The sequence below is a fragment of the Prionailurus viverrinus genome, chromosome C2 (genome assembly GCF_022837055.1).
Source record: "Prionailurus viverrinus isolate Anna chromosome C2, UM_Priviv_1.0, whole genome shotgun sequence".
NCBI lineage: Eukaryota > Metazoa > Chordata > Mammalia > Carnivora > Felidae > Prionailurus > Prionailurus viverrinus.
The window spans coordinates 29,750,500-29,768,069 of NC_062569.1; the positions used below are offsets into that span (position 1 = coordinate 29,750,500).

At 39.0% G+C, this 17,570-nt stretch overlaps 2 protein-coding genes across 5 annotated transcripts in view; one reads left to right on the plus strand and one right to left on the minus strand.

Annotated features, from left to right (window-relative positions):
• The window catches only part of TOPBP1 (DNA topoisomerase II binding protein 1), a 79,724-nt gene extending 79,468 nt beyond the window's left edge, over positions 1-256 (minus strand). Inside the window, exon 1 of the mRNA XM_047874770.1 lies at positions 239-256. The gene's annotated coding sequence lies outside the window, so the exon portion shown is untranslated. The remainder of the gene's footprint in view (positions 1-238) is intronic.
• A 36-nt stretch (positions 257-292) lies between these two features.
• LOC125174858 (inhibitor of carbonic anhydrase-like) overlaps positions 293-17,570 on the plus strand; it is a 56,754-nt gene continuing 39,476 nt past the window's right edge. For 3 of the 4 annotated variants that reach the window (XM_047874774.1, XM_047874777.1, XM_047874776.1), the window contains exons 1-2: positions 298-637; positions 16,684-16,856. In XM_047874774.1, coding sequence (XP_047730730.1) covers positions 595-637; positions 16,684-16,856 — 216 coding nt within the window. In that variant the 5' untranslated portion in view covers positions 298-594. Of the gene's footprint in view, positions 638-16,683; positions 16,857-17,570 lie in introns of all 4 variants that reach the window. The other variant, XM_047874775.1, reaches the window with a different exon arrangement.

The following is a 17,570-nucleotide window of genomic DNA, read 5'->3' on the forward strand; positions in this document are numbered from 1 at the left end:
AGGCAGAGTCTGAAGATGCCTGAAAATGGTGTTCAGAACATTGTGTGTCTGTGTGCGCATGCTTTTCTGGGGGAAGAGTCCCCAGCTTTCATTCTGTGGACTGCCCCCCATTTCTCTGGAGCCTGTGTATCCTGTGCACTGCCCCCAATTCCTCTGGGGTCTGTGTTTTCCAAACATTTAAGAGCTTCATGGCTAGATGAAGGCCGAGGGTCAGGGAACTTAGGTCCTAGTAACTCACCTGGGACCCAGCCGATCACTTGCCTTCTCCCTCTGTGAAGGCGGCCAGTCCAACGGGCTCCGAGGTTGCTTCCGCTTGCACCTCAGGCGTGCGCACCCCCAACCCGCGAGAGAGGAGCGGTCTAGCAGCTCCCGGAGGTGGGAGGAAGGAGTGGCCGCGTGTCGGCAGGAGCGTGGCTCGAGTTTGCTGCCCTCTAGCCCTGCGGAGGGCTGGGGCTGGCCGGGGGTGTGGCAAGAACGATCTGCCCAAAAGGTGAACCCTTCGGGGAAGGCGGATCCTCTCCCCCTGGGGAGGGTCAGGTAAAGCCTGCCTCGGCTCCCGGAGCCCGCGTCAGTGTCGTATTCCTGCAGCGGACGATGAAGTTCGCCATCTGCTCCCTGCTGTGCGCAGGGACCCTGGGTGAGTGCGCACTGGGAGCTGAGTGGGGGCTGGCCCTCCAGGGCGCGGACTGGGTGCCAGCCGAGGGTCAGCCATAGTGGGACTGCACAGCCTGGGTGTTAGGGGCCCGGAAGCAGCCCAGCGCCTGGCTCGTTCCAAAGTGCCTCTGCTTGGGGGGGGTGGGGGGGGGGCGGAAGGAGGGTCGGGGGGGCTGGGGGTGGGAGTGAACCCAGGCACCTGACAAACTTTTGTAGCCTAGGGCAGGGGGCCAAATCCCACTTGCCGCCTGATGTTGTACAGCTGGATGAGCTAATGATGGCTTTTACATCTTTAAATGATTGAAAGAAAGTGAAAAGAACAGTAGTTTTGATACATGAAAATTACATTAAATTTAAATTTCAGTGTCCATAAGTAAAATTTTATTGGAACACAATCATGTTCATTCAGGTAAGTATTGTCTGCGGCTGCACTCAGGCTTCAAGGACAGAATTGAGTAGTTGCTACAGAGACCTTATAGCCCACAAAACCTAAACTATTTACTCATTAGTCCATCGCGGAAAGGACTTATGACACTTAGCCTGGAAGCTGTTGATCCCGTTCACAGTGAAGGAAATATGATCAAAGGAGAGAAGGGATTTTCCCCAGGGCTCCTGGCTCCTAAGCGGGGGAGGGGCTTAATGTCAGGTATGCTTGACCTATCAGGTATCTAACCAGAAGGGATTTTCCTGCTTTGAACTGTACATCTCCCATCCCTATCACACAACAGGGAGGTAGAGGAATGTACGAGAAAGGCACTCTCCCTAGAGTAGGATCCACTGCCACTCAGTTCTGTGTGACTCAGTTCCCGGCCATCCCTTGACCTCTCTGAACTGGTTTCCTCATTAGTTCAGTAGGCATTGCTTTTTCACAACCAACACTGCGAAATTGGACTGAGATAAAGTATCTAATGACAGAACTGTAGACACAGGTGAGTTACCACTGGTAAAAATCCTGAACATCAATGTAGCAGGCCCCTTCCTGTGTTGGGCAGGGGGAGCCCAGGGCTCTTGGCTGGGTAACTGTAGGAAGGTAGGCGATGGTACAAAGTCAATGAGCTCGTGCATGTGAAAAACAGTTGCATGGCTCAACAACTGTTGGTTCTTTCTAGCCCTGGTTCTGTTTGTTCTCAGGCTTTCTTAAATAACTTCTGGAGTGGTAAGGTAGCTTACCTGAGGAGAGGGGTAACTTGGGGACGGCAGGAGGAAAAGGCAGGTAGGGCAAGGAGTGCCACATAGGGCCACACAGGGAGCTCTGCAGGGGCTGGGAAAGGCTGGAAAGGGAGTGTACAGCTGTGTTCCAACTACAGCCAGCAGGGAATCCAGAGTGAAGCTCCCTGGTTGCTCCTTAATTGCTCCTGATCAGGGCTTGTGTTGTTTTTTCTTCCTTTATCGCCTTTCCTGGAAATGCCAGGCACTGACCAAAAGGTCATTTTCCCAATCAGGTCTGTATTTACAAACCAGAGGCAAGAGCTGCCTACCTCCCCCATGCCCACCCCCATAGTCCTTCCCAGTGGGCCACTAGATATGAACCAGCCTAGAGTCTAGGATGTGCTCTCTTCAAAGCTCAGTGTTCTTTTCCGACAAAAAACTGATGGGCAATGACAGAAATGCAACCAAAATAGTTTAAAATTTAACAGATCAAAGGAAGGGGGTTTGTTATTAGTAGACCTTGCAAGAGCCAAGAACCAGAGGGTCAGAACAGCCTGCACCTCCGCTTTGGCCTCTACCTTCTACTTCAGCCTCTCTGGGGCTTAAGAGATTTCTCCACACAATGAGCATGTGGCCACCAGAAGCTTTTCCCTCCCAGGATCAGTCTCAAATATCCACAGTGGGCTCAGATTGTCCTTTCTTGAAATTGTCACATGGCTGTCACAGAGTGTTACTGAATTGGTATAGTCTAGCTTGCTTGCACTGTCTTTCTTGCCTTTCTTTCTTTCTTTCTTTCTTTCTTTCTTTCTTTCTTTCCTCCCTCCCTCCCTCCCCCCTTCCTTCCTTCCTTCCTTCCTTCCTTCCTTCCTTCCTTTTTTGTTTATTTATTTTGAGAGAGAGAGAGAGAGAGAGAGAGAGAGAGAGAGAGAATCCCCAAGCAGGCTCCGTGCCACCAGCGCATAGCCTGATGCAGGGCTCAAACTCATGAACCACAAGATCATGACCTGAGCTGAAACCAGGAGTGGGAAGCTTAATCCACTGAGCCACCCAGGAACCCCTCTCTCTTTATTTCTTAGAATAATTTTTACTGGGGCACCTGGGTGGCTCAGTTGTTTAAGCTTCCAACTTTGGCTCAGGTCATGATCTTGTGGTTTGTGAGTTTAAGCCCTGCATCAGGCTCTGTGCTGAGAGCTCAGAGCCTGGAGCTTGCTTGCTTCAGATTGTGTCTCCCTCTCTCTCTGCCCCTCCTCTGCTCACACTCTGTCTCTGTCTTTCTCTCGAAAATGAATAAACATTTAAAAACTTAAAATAATTTTTACTGAAGTATAATTTATATATAATAAAATGCACTCATTAAAAAATTTTTTTAAATGTTCACTATTTATTTTTGAGAGAGACAGAGAGATGGAGCACGAGCAGGGAAGGGGCAGAGAAACAGGGAGACACAGAATCTGAAGCAGGCTCCAGACTCTGAGCTGTCATCACAGAGCCTGATACAGGGTTCGAATTCATGAACCGTGAGATCATGACCTGAGCCACAGTTGGATGCTTAACTGAGTGAGCCACCCAGGCACCCCAGAACTCATTTTAAGTATACATGGAGTTCAATGAATTTTGACAACTACACGTACCCATGTAACTACCATCATGATCAAGATATAGAACATTTCCATCACTCTCAAACTATCCTTTTCCTAGTCATTCCCACTCTCTGTCACTCTATGTAAGTTTTGCCATTTCACATAAATGCAGTTGTACAGTACATAGACGTAGTCTTTTGAGTCTGGCTTCACTCAGTAAAATTGTTTAGAGATTCCTCCACATTTTTGCATGTATTAAAGTTCATTCCTTTTTATTGATTAGTCGTATTCCATTGTATGGCTTTACCACAGTTTGTTTACCTATTCATTCGTTGGTGGACATTTAGCTTCCCCACTTTGGGGATATTATGAATAAAGCTGCTATGAACATTAGTGTACAAGTCTTTGAGTGGACTTATGTTTTCATTCCTTTTAGGCAAATTTCTAGGAGTAAAATTGCTGGGTCATAATGTAAATATATATTTAATTAGTTAAGAAAATGCCACGCTTTTTGAGTAGTTGTACCATTTACATTGCTGCCAGCAATGTAGGAGAATTTCAGTTGCTCCACGTCCCATCAGCACTCAGTGTTGTCAGTCTTTTCCCGTTTAGTGATTTTAATAGGTGTGCTGTGGTATATCACTAGAGTTTTATTTTGTATTTCTTTGATGAGCAATGATGTTGAACATCTCTCTATATTCTTATTGGCCACTCGTGTATCTTCTTTTATGAAGTATATGTTAAAATCTTTTCCCATTTTTTAAAATTGGGTTATTTGACTTACTATTGAGTTAAAAAGCCCTTTATATATGCTGGATACAAGTCCTTGGTCAGACTGATGTATTGCGATTATTTTTTCCAAGTTTGTGGCTTAGCTTGTCATTTTCTGAATGCTATCTTCTGAAGGGCAGATGTTCTCCATTTTGATCAAGTTCACCTACGAAATTTTAATTTTTGGATTTTATACTCTATGTCCTCTCTACAAATATAATTGGCTACCCCTAAAGCTGCAATAATTTCTTTTGGTTTATTTTAGAGGGTTTTTTTTTAAAGCTTATTTATTATTTTGGGAGAGGTAGAGAAAGAACCAGTATGGGAGAGGCAGAGAGAGGGGAGGACAGAGGATCTGAAGCAGGCTCTATGCTGACAGTCGAGAGCCCAACGTGGGGCTCAAACTCACGAACTGTGAGATCATGACCTGAGCCAAAGATGGATGCTTAACTGAGCTACCCAGGAACCCTATTTTAGAAGTTTTATAGCTTCAGCTTTTGTGTTTTGGTTTATGATACACTTTTAGTTTTTGTGTATGGTTAAAGTAAAAGTTGAGATTCATTTTTCTCACATGAATATCCAGTTATTCCAGGACTTGTTTTTGGAAAGGATATTCTTTCTCCACTGAATTACCTTAGCAGCTTTGTTGAAAATCCACTGACCCTATAAATGTGGGTCAATTTCTAGTCTCTCTATTCTGTTCTGTTAAGCGATATGTCTCTTCTTGTGCCAATATCACACTGTCTTGATTACAGTAGCTTTACAGAAAGTCTAGAAATCAGGTAGAATAAGCCCTCCAACTCTATGGTATTACATCAGTATTGGTTTGCCATTTAGATCCTTTACATATGCGTATACATTTTTAATTGGCTTATCAACTACTATAAAAATCAAGTTTAGTATTGAAATATTGTTGAGATTGCATTTAATTTATGGATCATTTTGAGAAGGTTTAGCCTTAAAAATAAAACTGTCAAGAGAACAAACTGAAGGCTGCTGGTGGGGTGTTGTGTGTGGGGGATGGGCTAAATGGGCAGTGGGCATTAAGGAGGGCACTTGTTGGGATGAGCACTGTGTGTTGTATGTAACTGATGAATCACTAAATTCTATACCTGAACACACACACACACACACACACACACACACACACACCAAATAATAAAATAAAACTGTCAAGTCTGGGGGTGCCTGGGTGGCTCAGTCGGTTAAGCGTCTGACTTCAGCTTGGTTCATGGGTTTGGGCCCTGCATTGGGCTCTGTGCTGACAGCTTAGAGCCTGGAGCCTGTTTTGGATTCTGTGTCTCCCCCTCTCTATGTCCCTCACACCTCCCTCAAAAAATGAATAAACATTAAAAAATTCTTTTAAACTGTCAAGTCCAAAACCTTTGGGATGCAGCAAAGGCAGCCATAAGAGGGAGGTATATTGCAATACAGGTCTACCTCAGGGAACAAGAAAAGTCTCAAATATACAACCTCATCTTACACCTAAAGGAGCTAGAAAAGGAATAGCAAATAAAGCCTAAAGCCAGAAGAAGAAGGGAAATTATAAAGATTAAAGCAGAAATAAATGATATAGAAACAACAACAACAAAAACCCCCAGTAGAACAGATCAACAAAACTAAGAGCTGGTTCTTTGAAAGAATTAATAAAATTGACAGCCCCTAGCCAGACTTATCAAAAAGAAAAGAGAAAGGACCCCCCAAAATAAAGTCACAAATAAAAGAGGAGAGATCATGATCAACACCACAGAAATACAAATAATAATAAGAGAATATTATGAAAAATTATGTGCAAAAAACTTGGTAATCTGGAAGAAATGGACAAATTCCTAGAAACATAAAAACTACCAAAACTGAAACAGAAATAGAAATTTGAACAGACCCATAGCCAGCAAAGAAATTGAATCAATAATAAAAAATATTCCAACAAACAAAAGTCCAGGGCTAGATGGCTTCCCAGAGGAATTCTACCAAACATTTAATGAAGAGTTAATGCCTATTCTTCCCAAATTGTTTCGAAAAATAGAAATGGAAGAAAAACTTCCATTTCCTTCTATGAGGCTAGCATTACCTTGATTCCAAAACCAGACAAAGACCCCACTCAAAGGAGAATTACAGGCCAATATCCTTGATGAACATGCATGCAAAAATTATCAACAAGATATTAACAAATTGAATCTAACAGTACATTAAAAGAATTATTCACCATGATCAAGTGGGACTTATTTCTGGGTTGCAGGGGTGGTTCAATAGTTGCAGATCAATCAACATGACACAACACAGTAATAAAAGAAAGGATAAGAACCATATGATCCTGTCAATAGATGCAGAAAAATCATTTGACAAAATACAGCATCCATTCTTGATAAAAACTCTCAACAAAGTAGGGATAGATAGAATATTCCTCAACATCATAAAGGCCATATACACAGCTAATATCATCTTCAATGGGTAAAAACAGAGCTTTCCTTCACTGTAAGGAACAAGACAGGGGCGTCTACTCTCACCGCTACTATTTAACATAGTACTGGAAGTTTTAGCCTCAGCAATCAGACAACACAAAGAAATAAAAGGCATCCAAATTGGCAAGGAAGAAGTCAAACTTTCACTATTTGTGGATGACATGATCCTCTATGTCGAAAACCCAAAGAATCCACCAAGAAATTGCTAGAACTAACACATGAATCCAGCAAAGTCACAGGATATAAAATCAATGTACAGAAATTGGTTGCATTTCTATACACCAATAATGAAGCAGCAGAAAAAGAAATCAAGGAATCGATCCCATTTACAATTGCACCAAAACCCATAAGATATCTAGAAATAAACCTAATTAAAGAGGTAGATGGTCTGTACTCCGAAAACTGTAGAACACTTATGAAGGAAATTGAAGAAGACACAAAGAAATGGAAATGAATTCCATGCTCATGGATAGGAAGAACAAACATTGTTAAAATATCTATACTACCCAAAGCAATCTACACATTTAATGCAATGCCAAACAGCAAAATACCAAATAGCATTTTTCACAGAGCTAGAACAAACAACGCTAACATTTGTATGGAACGACAAAAGACCCTGAATAGCCAAAGCAATTCTGAGAAAGAAAAGCAAAGCTGGAGGCATCACGATTCAGGACTTCAAGCTATATTACAAAGCTGCAGTCATCAAGACAGTATGGTATTAGCAAAAAAACCAAAAAACAAAACCCAGACACATAGATCAATGGAACAGAACAGAAAACCCAGAAATGGACACACAACTATATGGTCAACTAATCTTCGACAGAGCTGGAAAGAATATCCAAAAGACACTCTCTTTAACAAATTGTGTTGGGAAAACTGGACAGAAACATGTAGAAGAATGAAACTCGACTACTTTCTTACCCTATACACCAAAATAAATTCAAAATGGATGAAAGACCTAAATATGAGACAGGAAACTATCATAATGCTAAAGGAGAAAACAGGCAGGAATCTCTTTGACCTCAGCTGCAGCAACTTCTTACTAGACATCTTGCCAAAGGCAAGGGAAACAAAAGCAAACAGAAACTGTTGGGACCTCATCAAGATAAAAAGTGTCTGCACAGCAAAGGAAATAATCAACAAAACTAAAAGGCAGCCTACGTAATGGGAGAAGATATTTGCAAACTACATATCTGATGAAGGGTTAGTATCCAAAATCTTGAAAGAACTTACCAAACTCAACACCCAAAAAACAAATAATCCAGTGAAGAAATGGGCAGAAGACATGAATAGACACTTTTCCAAAGAAGACATGCAGACGGCTAACAGGCACATGAAAAGATGCTTAATATCACTCATCACCAGGGAAATACAAATTGAAACCATGATGAGATACCACCTGACACCTGTCAGAATGGCTAAAATTAACACAAGAAACAACAGGTGTTGGTGAGAATGTAGAGAAAGGAGTATCCTCTTACACTGTTGGTGGGAATCCAAACTGGCATAGCCACTCTGGAAAACAGTATGGAGGGTCTTCAAAAAGTGAAAAATAGAATAACCCTATGACCCAGCAATTACACTACTAGGTATTTACCCAACAGATACAAAACACAGATGCAAAAGGGTACATGAACCCCTATGTTTATAGCAGCATTATTAACAATAGCCAAAATATGGAAAGGGCCCAAGTGTCCATTGACTGATGAATGGATAAAGAAGATGTGGTGTATATACACACAATGGAACATTACTCAGCCATCAAGAAGGATGAAATCTTGCCATTTGCAATGATGTGGATGGAGCTTGAGTGTATTATGCTGAGGAAAATAAGTCAAAGAAAGACAAATACCATATGATTTCACTCATATGTGGAATTTAAGAAACAAAACAGATGAACATATGGGAGGGGGGAAAAGAAAAAAAAAAGAGAGGGTAACTAAGCATAAGAGACTCTTAAAAATAGAGAACAAACGGAGGGTTGATGGAGGGAGGTGGGGGGGGGATGGGCTAAATGTGTGATGGGTATTAGGAGGGCACTTGTGATAAACACTGGGTGTTGTGTGCAAGTGATGAATGACTGAAGTCTACTCCTGAAACCAATATTGCACTGTATATTAACTAAGTAGAATTTAAATAAAAATTTGAAAAAAATTGTCAGTTATTTTACCAGCAAAAATGGGTTTCTTTGGGAATAGCAGAAAATCACATTTCAGGACATGCAAGCTATGGCAAAACCATAGGCAAGACTAGAGGACAAAGACAGGAGTTTTTGTTTTTGTTTTTGTTTTTCCCCATAGAGAAAGGGGGAAGTTGGGAGGGGCTAAGTGTAGTGGCTTTTCATTGGCTAAGTTGTGATAGTCTCTCATTAGCTAGGCTGCTTCCTGGCAAGGAGAAAATATTTCTTCCTCCTGCTAGGGCAGTAAAGTATAGGCTTCTTCCTGTTAGGAATGCAGGGTACCTCTCTTCCTTTTTGGGTCTGCAATCCACAAGGAGTGGTAAGGTGTGAGAGCTCCCACTTCTGGCCTTCTGGCTTTATTTTATTTTTATTTATTTATTTTATATGTATGCTTTTTTTTAAACTTTATTTATTTTGAGATAGAGACAGCATGAATGGGGAAGGGGCAGAGAGAGAGGGAGAGAGAGAGAATCCCAAGCAGGCTACACACTGTTAGTGCAAAGCCCAACTGGGGCTTGATCTCACCAACCGTGAGAATATGACCTGAGCCAGAAAGTACGAGTCAGACACTCAAGTGACTGAGCCATCAGGCACCCCCTGGCTTTATTTTAAAAATGAAGTTTTCTTTACTTGGTTTCACTGAAGAATTTCACCTTAATAATATTGAGTTTTTAGTTCATGAGCATTCTGTATCTGTTTAGTCTTCTTTCATTTATCTTAGGAATATTTTGTAGTTTTTATTGAATAAGTGTTATTGATAATTTGTTAAATTTATCCCTAGATGTTTCATATTTTTGGATGCCATTGTAAGTGGTATATAAAATTTTTTCATTTTACAGTTTTTTTTCTTTTTACTATCATCAAAATTTTATTGATTCTAGTATATCAAATCAAATCCTGTGACTTCTCTAAAATCATTTATTAGTTCCAGTAGCTTTTTTGCAGGGTCTTTAAATTTTTCTGTGTAGACAAACATTATCTGTGGATAAAGACAATTTTATACCTTCTTTTCCAACTGGTATCCCTTTTTTCCCATTTTATACCTTATTAAAATGGCTAAGCCCTCTTATACAATGTTAAATGTTAATGATGAAAGTATATGTCTTTGCCTTGTTTCTCAACTGGAGAAGCATTAAATCTTTCCCCATTAGGTATGATGTTAGTTGTATGTTTTTGAAGATGCTTTTATCAGGTTGAGGACACTCCCCTTCTATACCTAGTTTGCTTGGAGTGTTGAATTGACAACTACGTCTTCTGTATCTTATCAAGATAATCACGGATTTTTAAATTTTGCAGTATGGTGAATTTTACTGATTGGTTTTGCATAGTAAAGAATTTTGTAAAGAATTTTTGTGTCTACGATATTTGCCTATAGTTTTCTTTTCTTGTAACATCTTTGTTTGGATTTGATATCAAGTTAATACGGCCTTAGAAAATTAGTAAGGAAATCATGCCATTTGCCGCAATGTGGATGGAACTGGAAGGTATTATGCTAAGTGAAATAAGTCAGTCAGAGAAAGACAGATATCATATGTTTACACTCAGATGTGGACCTTGAGAAACTTAACAGAAGACCATGGGGGAATGGAAGGGGGAAAAAATAGTTAAAAACAGAGAGGGTGGGAGGCAAACCATAAGAGACTCTTAAATATAGAGAACAAACTGAGGGTTGATGAAGCGTTAAGGGGAGAGGAGAAAATGGGTGATGGGCATTGAGGAGGGCACATGTTGGGATGAGCACTGGGTGTTTTATGTAAGCAATGAACCACGGGAACCTTCCCCCAAAACCAAGAGCACATTTTACACACTGTATGTAAGCCAATTTGACAATAAATTATGTTTAAAAAAAAAAAGGAGTTTTCCTCCCTTCTTTATTTTATAAAATAGTTTGTGCAGCATTCGTATCTTTCTTTTTTAAGTGTTTGATAGAATTCACCAGTATGTCACTTGGGTCTCGCACTTTCTTTAACATGTATTTGTAGTGCAAATTTGCTGTTACCAAATTCCCTCAACATTTTTTGCCTGAAAAAGTTCATTTTTGCCTCCAGTTCTGAAAGTTAATTTCATTGGATATAGATTTCTAGGTTAACAGGTTATTTTTATTTCAGCATTTTGTCTATGACTTAATCTTGATTCTGACAAAAAAAGTCCGTGGTATTCATTCATTATCTTTGTTCCTCTAAATTTGTCTCTTTTCTCTGGTTGCTCTAGAACTGAGTTTATAGTTTTCATAACATTTGGGAAAATTCTGGCCAAATATTTCTTCACATATTTTTTCAGCCCCCCTCCCCATGTTTTCCCATAGGACTGACTGCAGTTACATATATATTAGATCACTTGACATTGGGTGACAAGTCACTGAGGCTCTGTTTATTGGTTTTTCATCCTTTTTTTCCCCCTCCCTGAGCTTCATTTCAGAGAGTTTCAAGTAATGTCTTCCAGATTATCTTTTTTCTATTGCAGTATGTAATCTGCTGTTATTCTCATTCAGTTAAATGGTCATTTCAGATGTTCTTTTTTTTTTTTTAAGTTTATTTGTTTATTTTGAGAGAAAGCAAGCAAGTGTGAGCAGCGGGTGGGGCAGAGAGAGAGAGGAGAGAGAATCCCAAGCAGTCTCTGCACTGTGTGGAGAGCCCCCTGTCATGGGGCTCCATCCCACAAACCTTGAGATCATGACATGAGCTGAAATCAAGAGTCAGATGCTCAACTGACTGAGCCACCAAGGTGCCCCTCAGACGTTCTGTTTTTTTGTCTCTAGAAATTCCTTTTAGCTCTTTTTATAGCTTACATTGGTTTCCTCATTATGTTCATGCTTTCCTTTGAATCTCTGAGCCTACTTATAATACTTAAAATAGCTGTTTTAAAGTTATTTTCTGTTACTTTCATCATCCCTTTTACTTCCAGTTCTGATTCTGTTGACTGTTTTCCTCTTGATTATGGGTTACATTTTCCTGCTTCTTCACCTGCATAGTAATTTTGTGGGTTGCCAGACATTGTGAATTTTACCTTGCTGAGTATGGAAATTTGGTGTGTACAGTGTGTGTGTGTGTGTGTGTGTGTGTGTGTGTGTGTAATGAATTTTGTTGTTTTTATTTAAAGAGTGTTAAACTTTGTTCTGGCAGGCAGTCATATTATCTGCAGATCAGCTTAATTCTTTCAAAACTAGTTTATAGATTTTTAGTCTGTGTCTAGAATATTCTTTATTGTAGGGTAGTTCAACCTACTTCTGGAACTTTAATAACTGTACTATTTATTCAATGAGATTTTTATCCACTCTGAATCATGGGAACTTGAAATGATTCCTGACCTCATTCAAGTTCTGGAAAATGTTTGGCTTAAGCTCCCCATTGAATTTTCTTTCTCTAGCAGTTGTTATTGCCTGGCTTCCACAATGCTCAAGTTGGAATTTAGCCAGAATCTCAAATGTATGTAGACTCTAGATTTCAATCTCCTCTCTCTCTCTTCTCTCCTTTTTGGCATTCACTACTGTTTGGTAATCTGTGCTACAAATTCTAATTGCCTTAGCCTTACCTAAATATGATCTCTGTCTCCTCAGCTTGGTAAAACAGTCAGGCTACTTGGTTTTCTTCTCTCTGCTCTGCCATCTGGAAATCTGGTCCAGAAAGAAAGTTAGGATGATTATAGGACTCACTTTATTTGTTTTCCTTCTCTCAGAGATCACAGTCCTGCACTTCCCATTGTCCAATATGTTATGTTATGTTATGTTATGTTATGTTATGTTATGTTATGTTATGTTATGTTATGTTTTTATTTTAATTCCAGTTAGTTAACATACAGTATTAGTTTCAGGTCTACGATATAGTGATCAAACAATTCCATACATCACCTGGTGCTCATCATGACAAGTGCACTCCTTCATCCACATCAGGATTTTAACCCATTCCCTCCCACCCCCACCCCCTCTGGTAACCATCAGATTATTCTCTATAATTAAGAGTCTGTGTTTTCCTTTGTCTCTCTCTCTCTTCTTTTTTCCCTTTGCCTGTTTTCTTCCCTAAATTCCAGATTTGAGTGAAATCATATAATATTATTTTTCTCTGACTGATTTATTTTACTTAGCATTATACTCTTTAGCTCTGTGCATGTCATTGCAAATGGCAAGATTTCACTCTTTTTTTAAAAAATTTCATCCTTTTCTATAGCTGAATAATATTCCATCGCTGTCTATTGTTGATGGACATTTGGGCTGCTTTCATATCTTAGGTATTGTAAATAATGCTGCTATAAATATAGGGGTGCATGTATCCCTTTGAATTAGTGTTCTTGTGTCGTTTGGGTAGATACCAAGTATTGTGATTTCTGGAATCTAGGGTAAGTCCTATTTTTAACTTTTTGAGGAACCTCTATACTGTTTTCCACAGTGGCTGTACCAGTTTGCACTCCCACCAGTAGTGCATGAGTGTTCCTTTTACTCCATATCCTTGCCAACACCTGTTTCTTGTGTTGTTAATTTTAGCCATTCTGATAGGTGTGAGGTGATATCTCATTGTAGATATTTGATTTGCATTTCCCTCATGGTGAGTGATATTGGGCATCTTTTCATGTGTCTGTTGGCCATCTGGACGTCTTCTTTGGAAAAATTTCTGTTCATGTCTTCTGCCCATTTTTAATTAGATTATTTGTTTTTTGAGTGTTGAGTTCTTGTAACTTCTTTATATATTTTGGATACTAACTCTTTATTGGAGATGGTTTGGTTGTTATTTCTCATCTCTCATTTGTGATTTTATTTATTTGAGTCCTTCCTCTTTGTTTCATGTTAAGTCTGGCTAGAGGTTTTTGATTTTTTTTTTAATTTTTTTCAAAGAAACAGCTCCTGGTTTCATTGATCTGTTCTATTGTTTTTTTTTAGTTTCTATAACATTTATGTCTGCTCTAATATTTATTATTTCCTTCCTTCTTCTGGTTTTTGGTTTGGTTTTGTTGTTCCTTTTTTTTTTTAGCTCCTTTAGGTACAAGGTTAGATTGTTTATTTGAGATTTTTCTTGTTCCTTGAGGTAGGCCTGTATTGCTATAAATTTCCCTCTTAGAAACACTTTTGCTGCATCCCAGAGGTTTCCATGGACTTTTTAATTTCTCTTTTGATTTCCTGGCTGACCTATTCATTGTTTAGTAGCATGTTATTTAACCTCCATGTATTTGTGGTCTTTCCAGATTTTTTCTTGTGGTTGATTTCTAGTTTCATAACGTTGTAGAAGAGATGCATGATATGATTTTGACCTTCTTGGATTTGTTGAGATTTGTTTTGTGGGCTAATATGTGATCTATTCAGGAGAATGTTCCATGTGCACTTGAAAAGAATATGTATTCTGCTGTTTTAGGATGGAATGTTCTGAATATATCTGTTAAGTCCATCTGGTCCAGTATATCCTTCAAAGCCATTGTTTCCTTGTTGATGTCCTATTTAGATGATCCATCCATTTATGTAAGTGGGGTGTTAAAGTCACTATTATTATTGTATTATCGATTAGTTCCTTTACATTTGTTATTAACTGATTTATGGTTTTGGGTGCTTTATGTTGGGTGTATAAATATTTATAACTGTTATATCTTCTTGTTGGATTATTCCCTTTATTATTGTATAGTGCTCTTTTTTTGTCTCTTGTTAAGGTTTTTGTTTTAATGTCTACTTTGTCCCATATAAGTATCGCTACTCTGGTTTTCTTTTGCCCATAATCCAATAACTTAAAACTTTTCTTCACATGTTTTTTCCACACTCTGTGTGTGTGTGTGTGTGTGTGTGTGTGTGTGTGTTTTAGTTGTTTAAAGTACTAGAACAAGTCCCATATCAGTTACTCCTTTATAGGTAGAAGCAAAAGTCCATCTTCCCTTTTTTTTGTTTTGTTTTGCTTCTGTCAAGACTTTCACTTTTCCCCTAATAATACAAACTTCATTTGCCCTGTTTTGCAATCACAGTTAAAAAAAATTAGAAGTGCAGAAACTAGTTTTAATCATTTGAACATAAGTACAGTGGTGACTGAAAATATAAACTTTCAAAAAGGCTTTCCCAAAAAGTGCATACCTTTGAAAAAGAAAAACAAACCCTACAGTTGGATATAGTAGCTCTTTGTATAACTTAACCTGCTTACAAAGCATTTTCATTTATAGAGTTGTATTGTCTCTACTGTTGCCAGTTATTTCTAAGCACAAAATATTTTAGCAATGTATATTAGGAAGCAGATTAAACATGCTTTGAAAGTTGCAAAATGAAAATGAAAGCTAATACTCCAAATGTTTCCGTTCTGCACATGGGCACATGGCCTCTATAGTTCCATTTCCTAGCTTGCTCTCCTTCCTTGGGCTGCTACTCTCAAAGGCTTTTTCAGATAGGGTTGAGGAGCTCCATATGTCATTCTGTGTTTCATATGGGATTCTGTCTAAGGTAATTTGGCATCTCCTGTCCTGTTTCTTTTGATGTTTCTTACTCACAGACACTTAAAAGGCAGTGCAGATTTTGGAGTCAAACATATTTGGGTAGTTCAAATATTAGCTTCGTCTCAAGTTATTTTATGTCCCTGATAGTTTTTTTTTCCTTAAATTTCATCCACAAACAGAAACACTAATGTTTAAATGGCAGGAGATTTGTGGACCTTAGAGCAGAGTAATGTGCTTGGCACACTGCCTGACATACAGGACTTCATCCAAAACTGGGATTTGCTACTGCTGTACTTTCATCTTTTAGATTTTATTTAAAATAACATTTGGCTCAAATACTACAGATTTGTAAGCAGCATTCTGCCTTTAAAATAGTCTCTAAACTTATTACTATAGCTTAAAATGAAACAAACATGTACTGATTTTAGTGCCCCAGCAATTAGTACCATATAAGGTTAGAGTATCTAATGTCAAAAGAATGACTAAATCAGTAGGCTGAAGATTCCTTCCCATAGGTTTTTCTTTTAAGTTTATTTATTTATTTTGAGAGAATGAAAGAGCAAGAGGAGGGGAGGGGAAGAGAGAGAGAATCTCAAGCAGGTTCCACACTGTCAGTGCAGACAGAGCCCAATGTGGGGCTCGAACTCATGAACCACGAGATCATGAGCTGAGCCAAAATCAAGAGTTGGATGCTTAACCGACTGAGTCACCCAGCCACCCTCCCACCTTTTATATTTTTTCTTTTCTGAGGTGACATTAATTAACATAAAATTAATCATTTAAAAGTATACAATTCAGTGGCATTTAGTATACTCACAGTGTTGTGTAACTACCATCTCTATCTAGTTCCAAAAGAAAATCCTGTGCCCATTAAGCAGTCAGTACCCATTCCCCTCTCTCCCAGCCCCTGGCAACCACCAGTTTGTTTTGTGTCTCTATAGATTTACCTATTCTAGATATTTCATATGAGTAGGATTATATAATGTGTAGCCTTTTGTGACTGGCTTCTTTCATTTAACGTATTATTTTCGAGGTTCATCCATGTTGTAGCATATAGCAATACTTCATTCTTTCTATGGCAGAATAATATTTCATTGTATGGATATACTATATTTTGTTTATCCATTCACCCACTGATGTACATTTAGGTTGTTTCTGCCTTTCTTGACCATCGTGAATAGTGCTACTGTGAATATTCATGTATGTGTATTTGAGTACCTGCTTCCAATTCTTTGGGATATATACTGAGGGGTGGGATTTCTGGGTCATGTGGTAATTCTGTTTAGCTTTTGGGAGGTGGTTTTGGGTTTGTTTCTCCAAGGGGAAAGGCACAATCAGAGAAATGGGACCTGAAAACTCAGGTGAGCCATGCAGCCAACCCAATTTTTGTCTATCCCACTCAGACAACCATTTACCTTGTCTTTAACTTCTTCTGCCAGCAGAGAAAGATGAGCACTGTGGGTTCCTTACACCTCTGGCATCTGTCCCCTAGGTCTGTGTCTGGCTGTCCCTGGGAAAACTGTGAGGTGGTGCACTGTCTCAAATCATGAGGCCAGTAAGTGCTCTGATTTCAGTGACAACATGAAAAAAGTCCTTCCAGCAGATGGTCCTCATGTCACCTGTGTGAAGAGAGCCTCTCACTTTGAGTGCATCAGGTCCATTTGGGTAAGTCACAGCTGCCCAAAGGAGAATGGAAGAAAATCCATACTTCGTTTTTCTTGTTAGTGTTTATTGCTTCAGAACAACTTTCTTCCCACAGGAACTAGATTATGCTTTAAAGGAGAAGGAAATAAGCTAAAGACCTGAAAGTACAGGGACCGTGTAGAGAGAAAAATATAGGTGCTCAACATTCATTAATAGTAAAAGCAATAATAGTAATTAAACTAATAGAGAAGGATTCAGTGAAAATGCCAACAGGAAAGCTAAGCCAGGATTGCACTGGAGTCAGAAATAAGAAGCTGTCATATCACCATTATTATTTAACATTGTTTTTGGAATTTTCCAGTAATGCAATAAGATACAAAATACATATGAAGTAGAAAGAAACAAATAAAATATCAATATTTTCAGATGATTGCATGCCTGGAAAGTAGGGTAGAATCAAGAAAAATATTACTATAGTGAACTATTGGGACCTCATCAAGATAAAAATCTTCTGCATGGCAAAGGAAACAACAAAACTAAAAGGCAACTGATGGGATGGGAGAAGACATTTGCAAATGACTTATCAGATTAAAGGCTAGTATCAAAAATCTATGAAGAACTTATCAAACTCAACAACCCCCCAAAAAAACAATAATCCAGTGAAGAAATGGGCAAAAGACATGACTAGATACTTTTCTAGAGAAGACATCCAGATGGCTAGTAAACACACGAAAA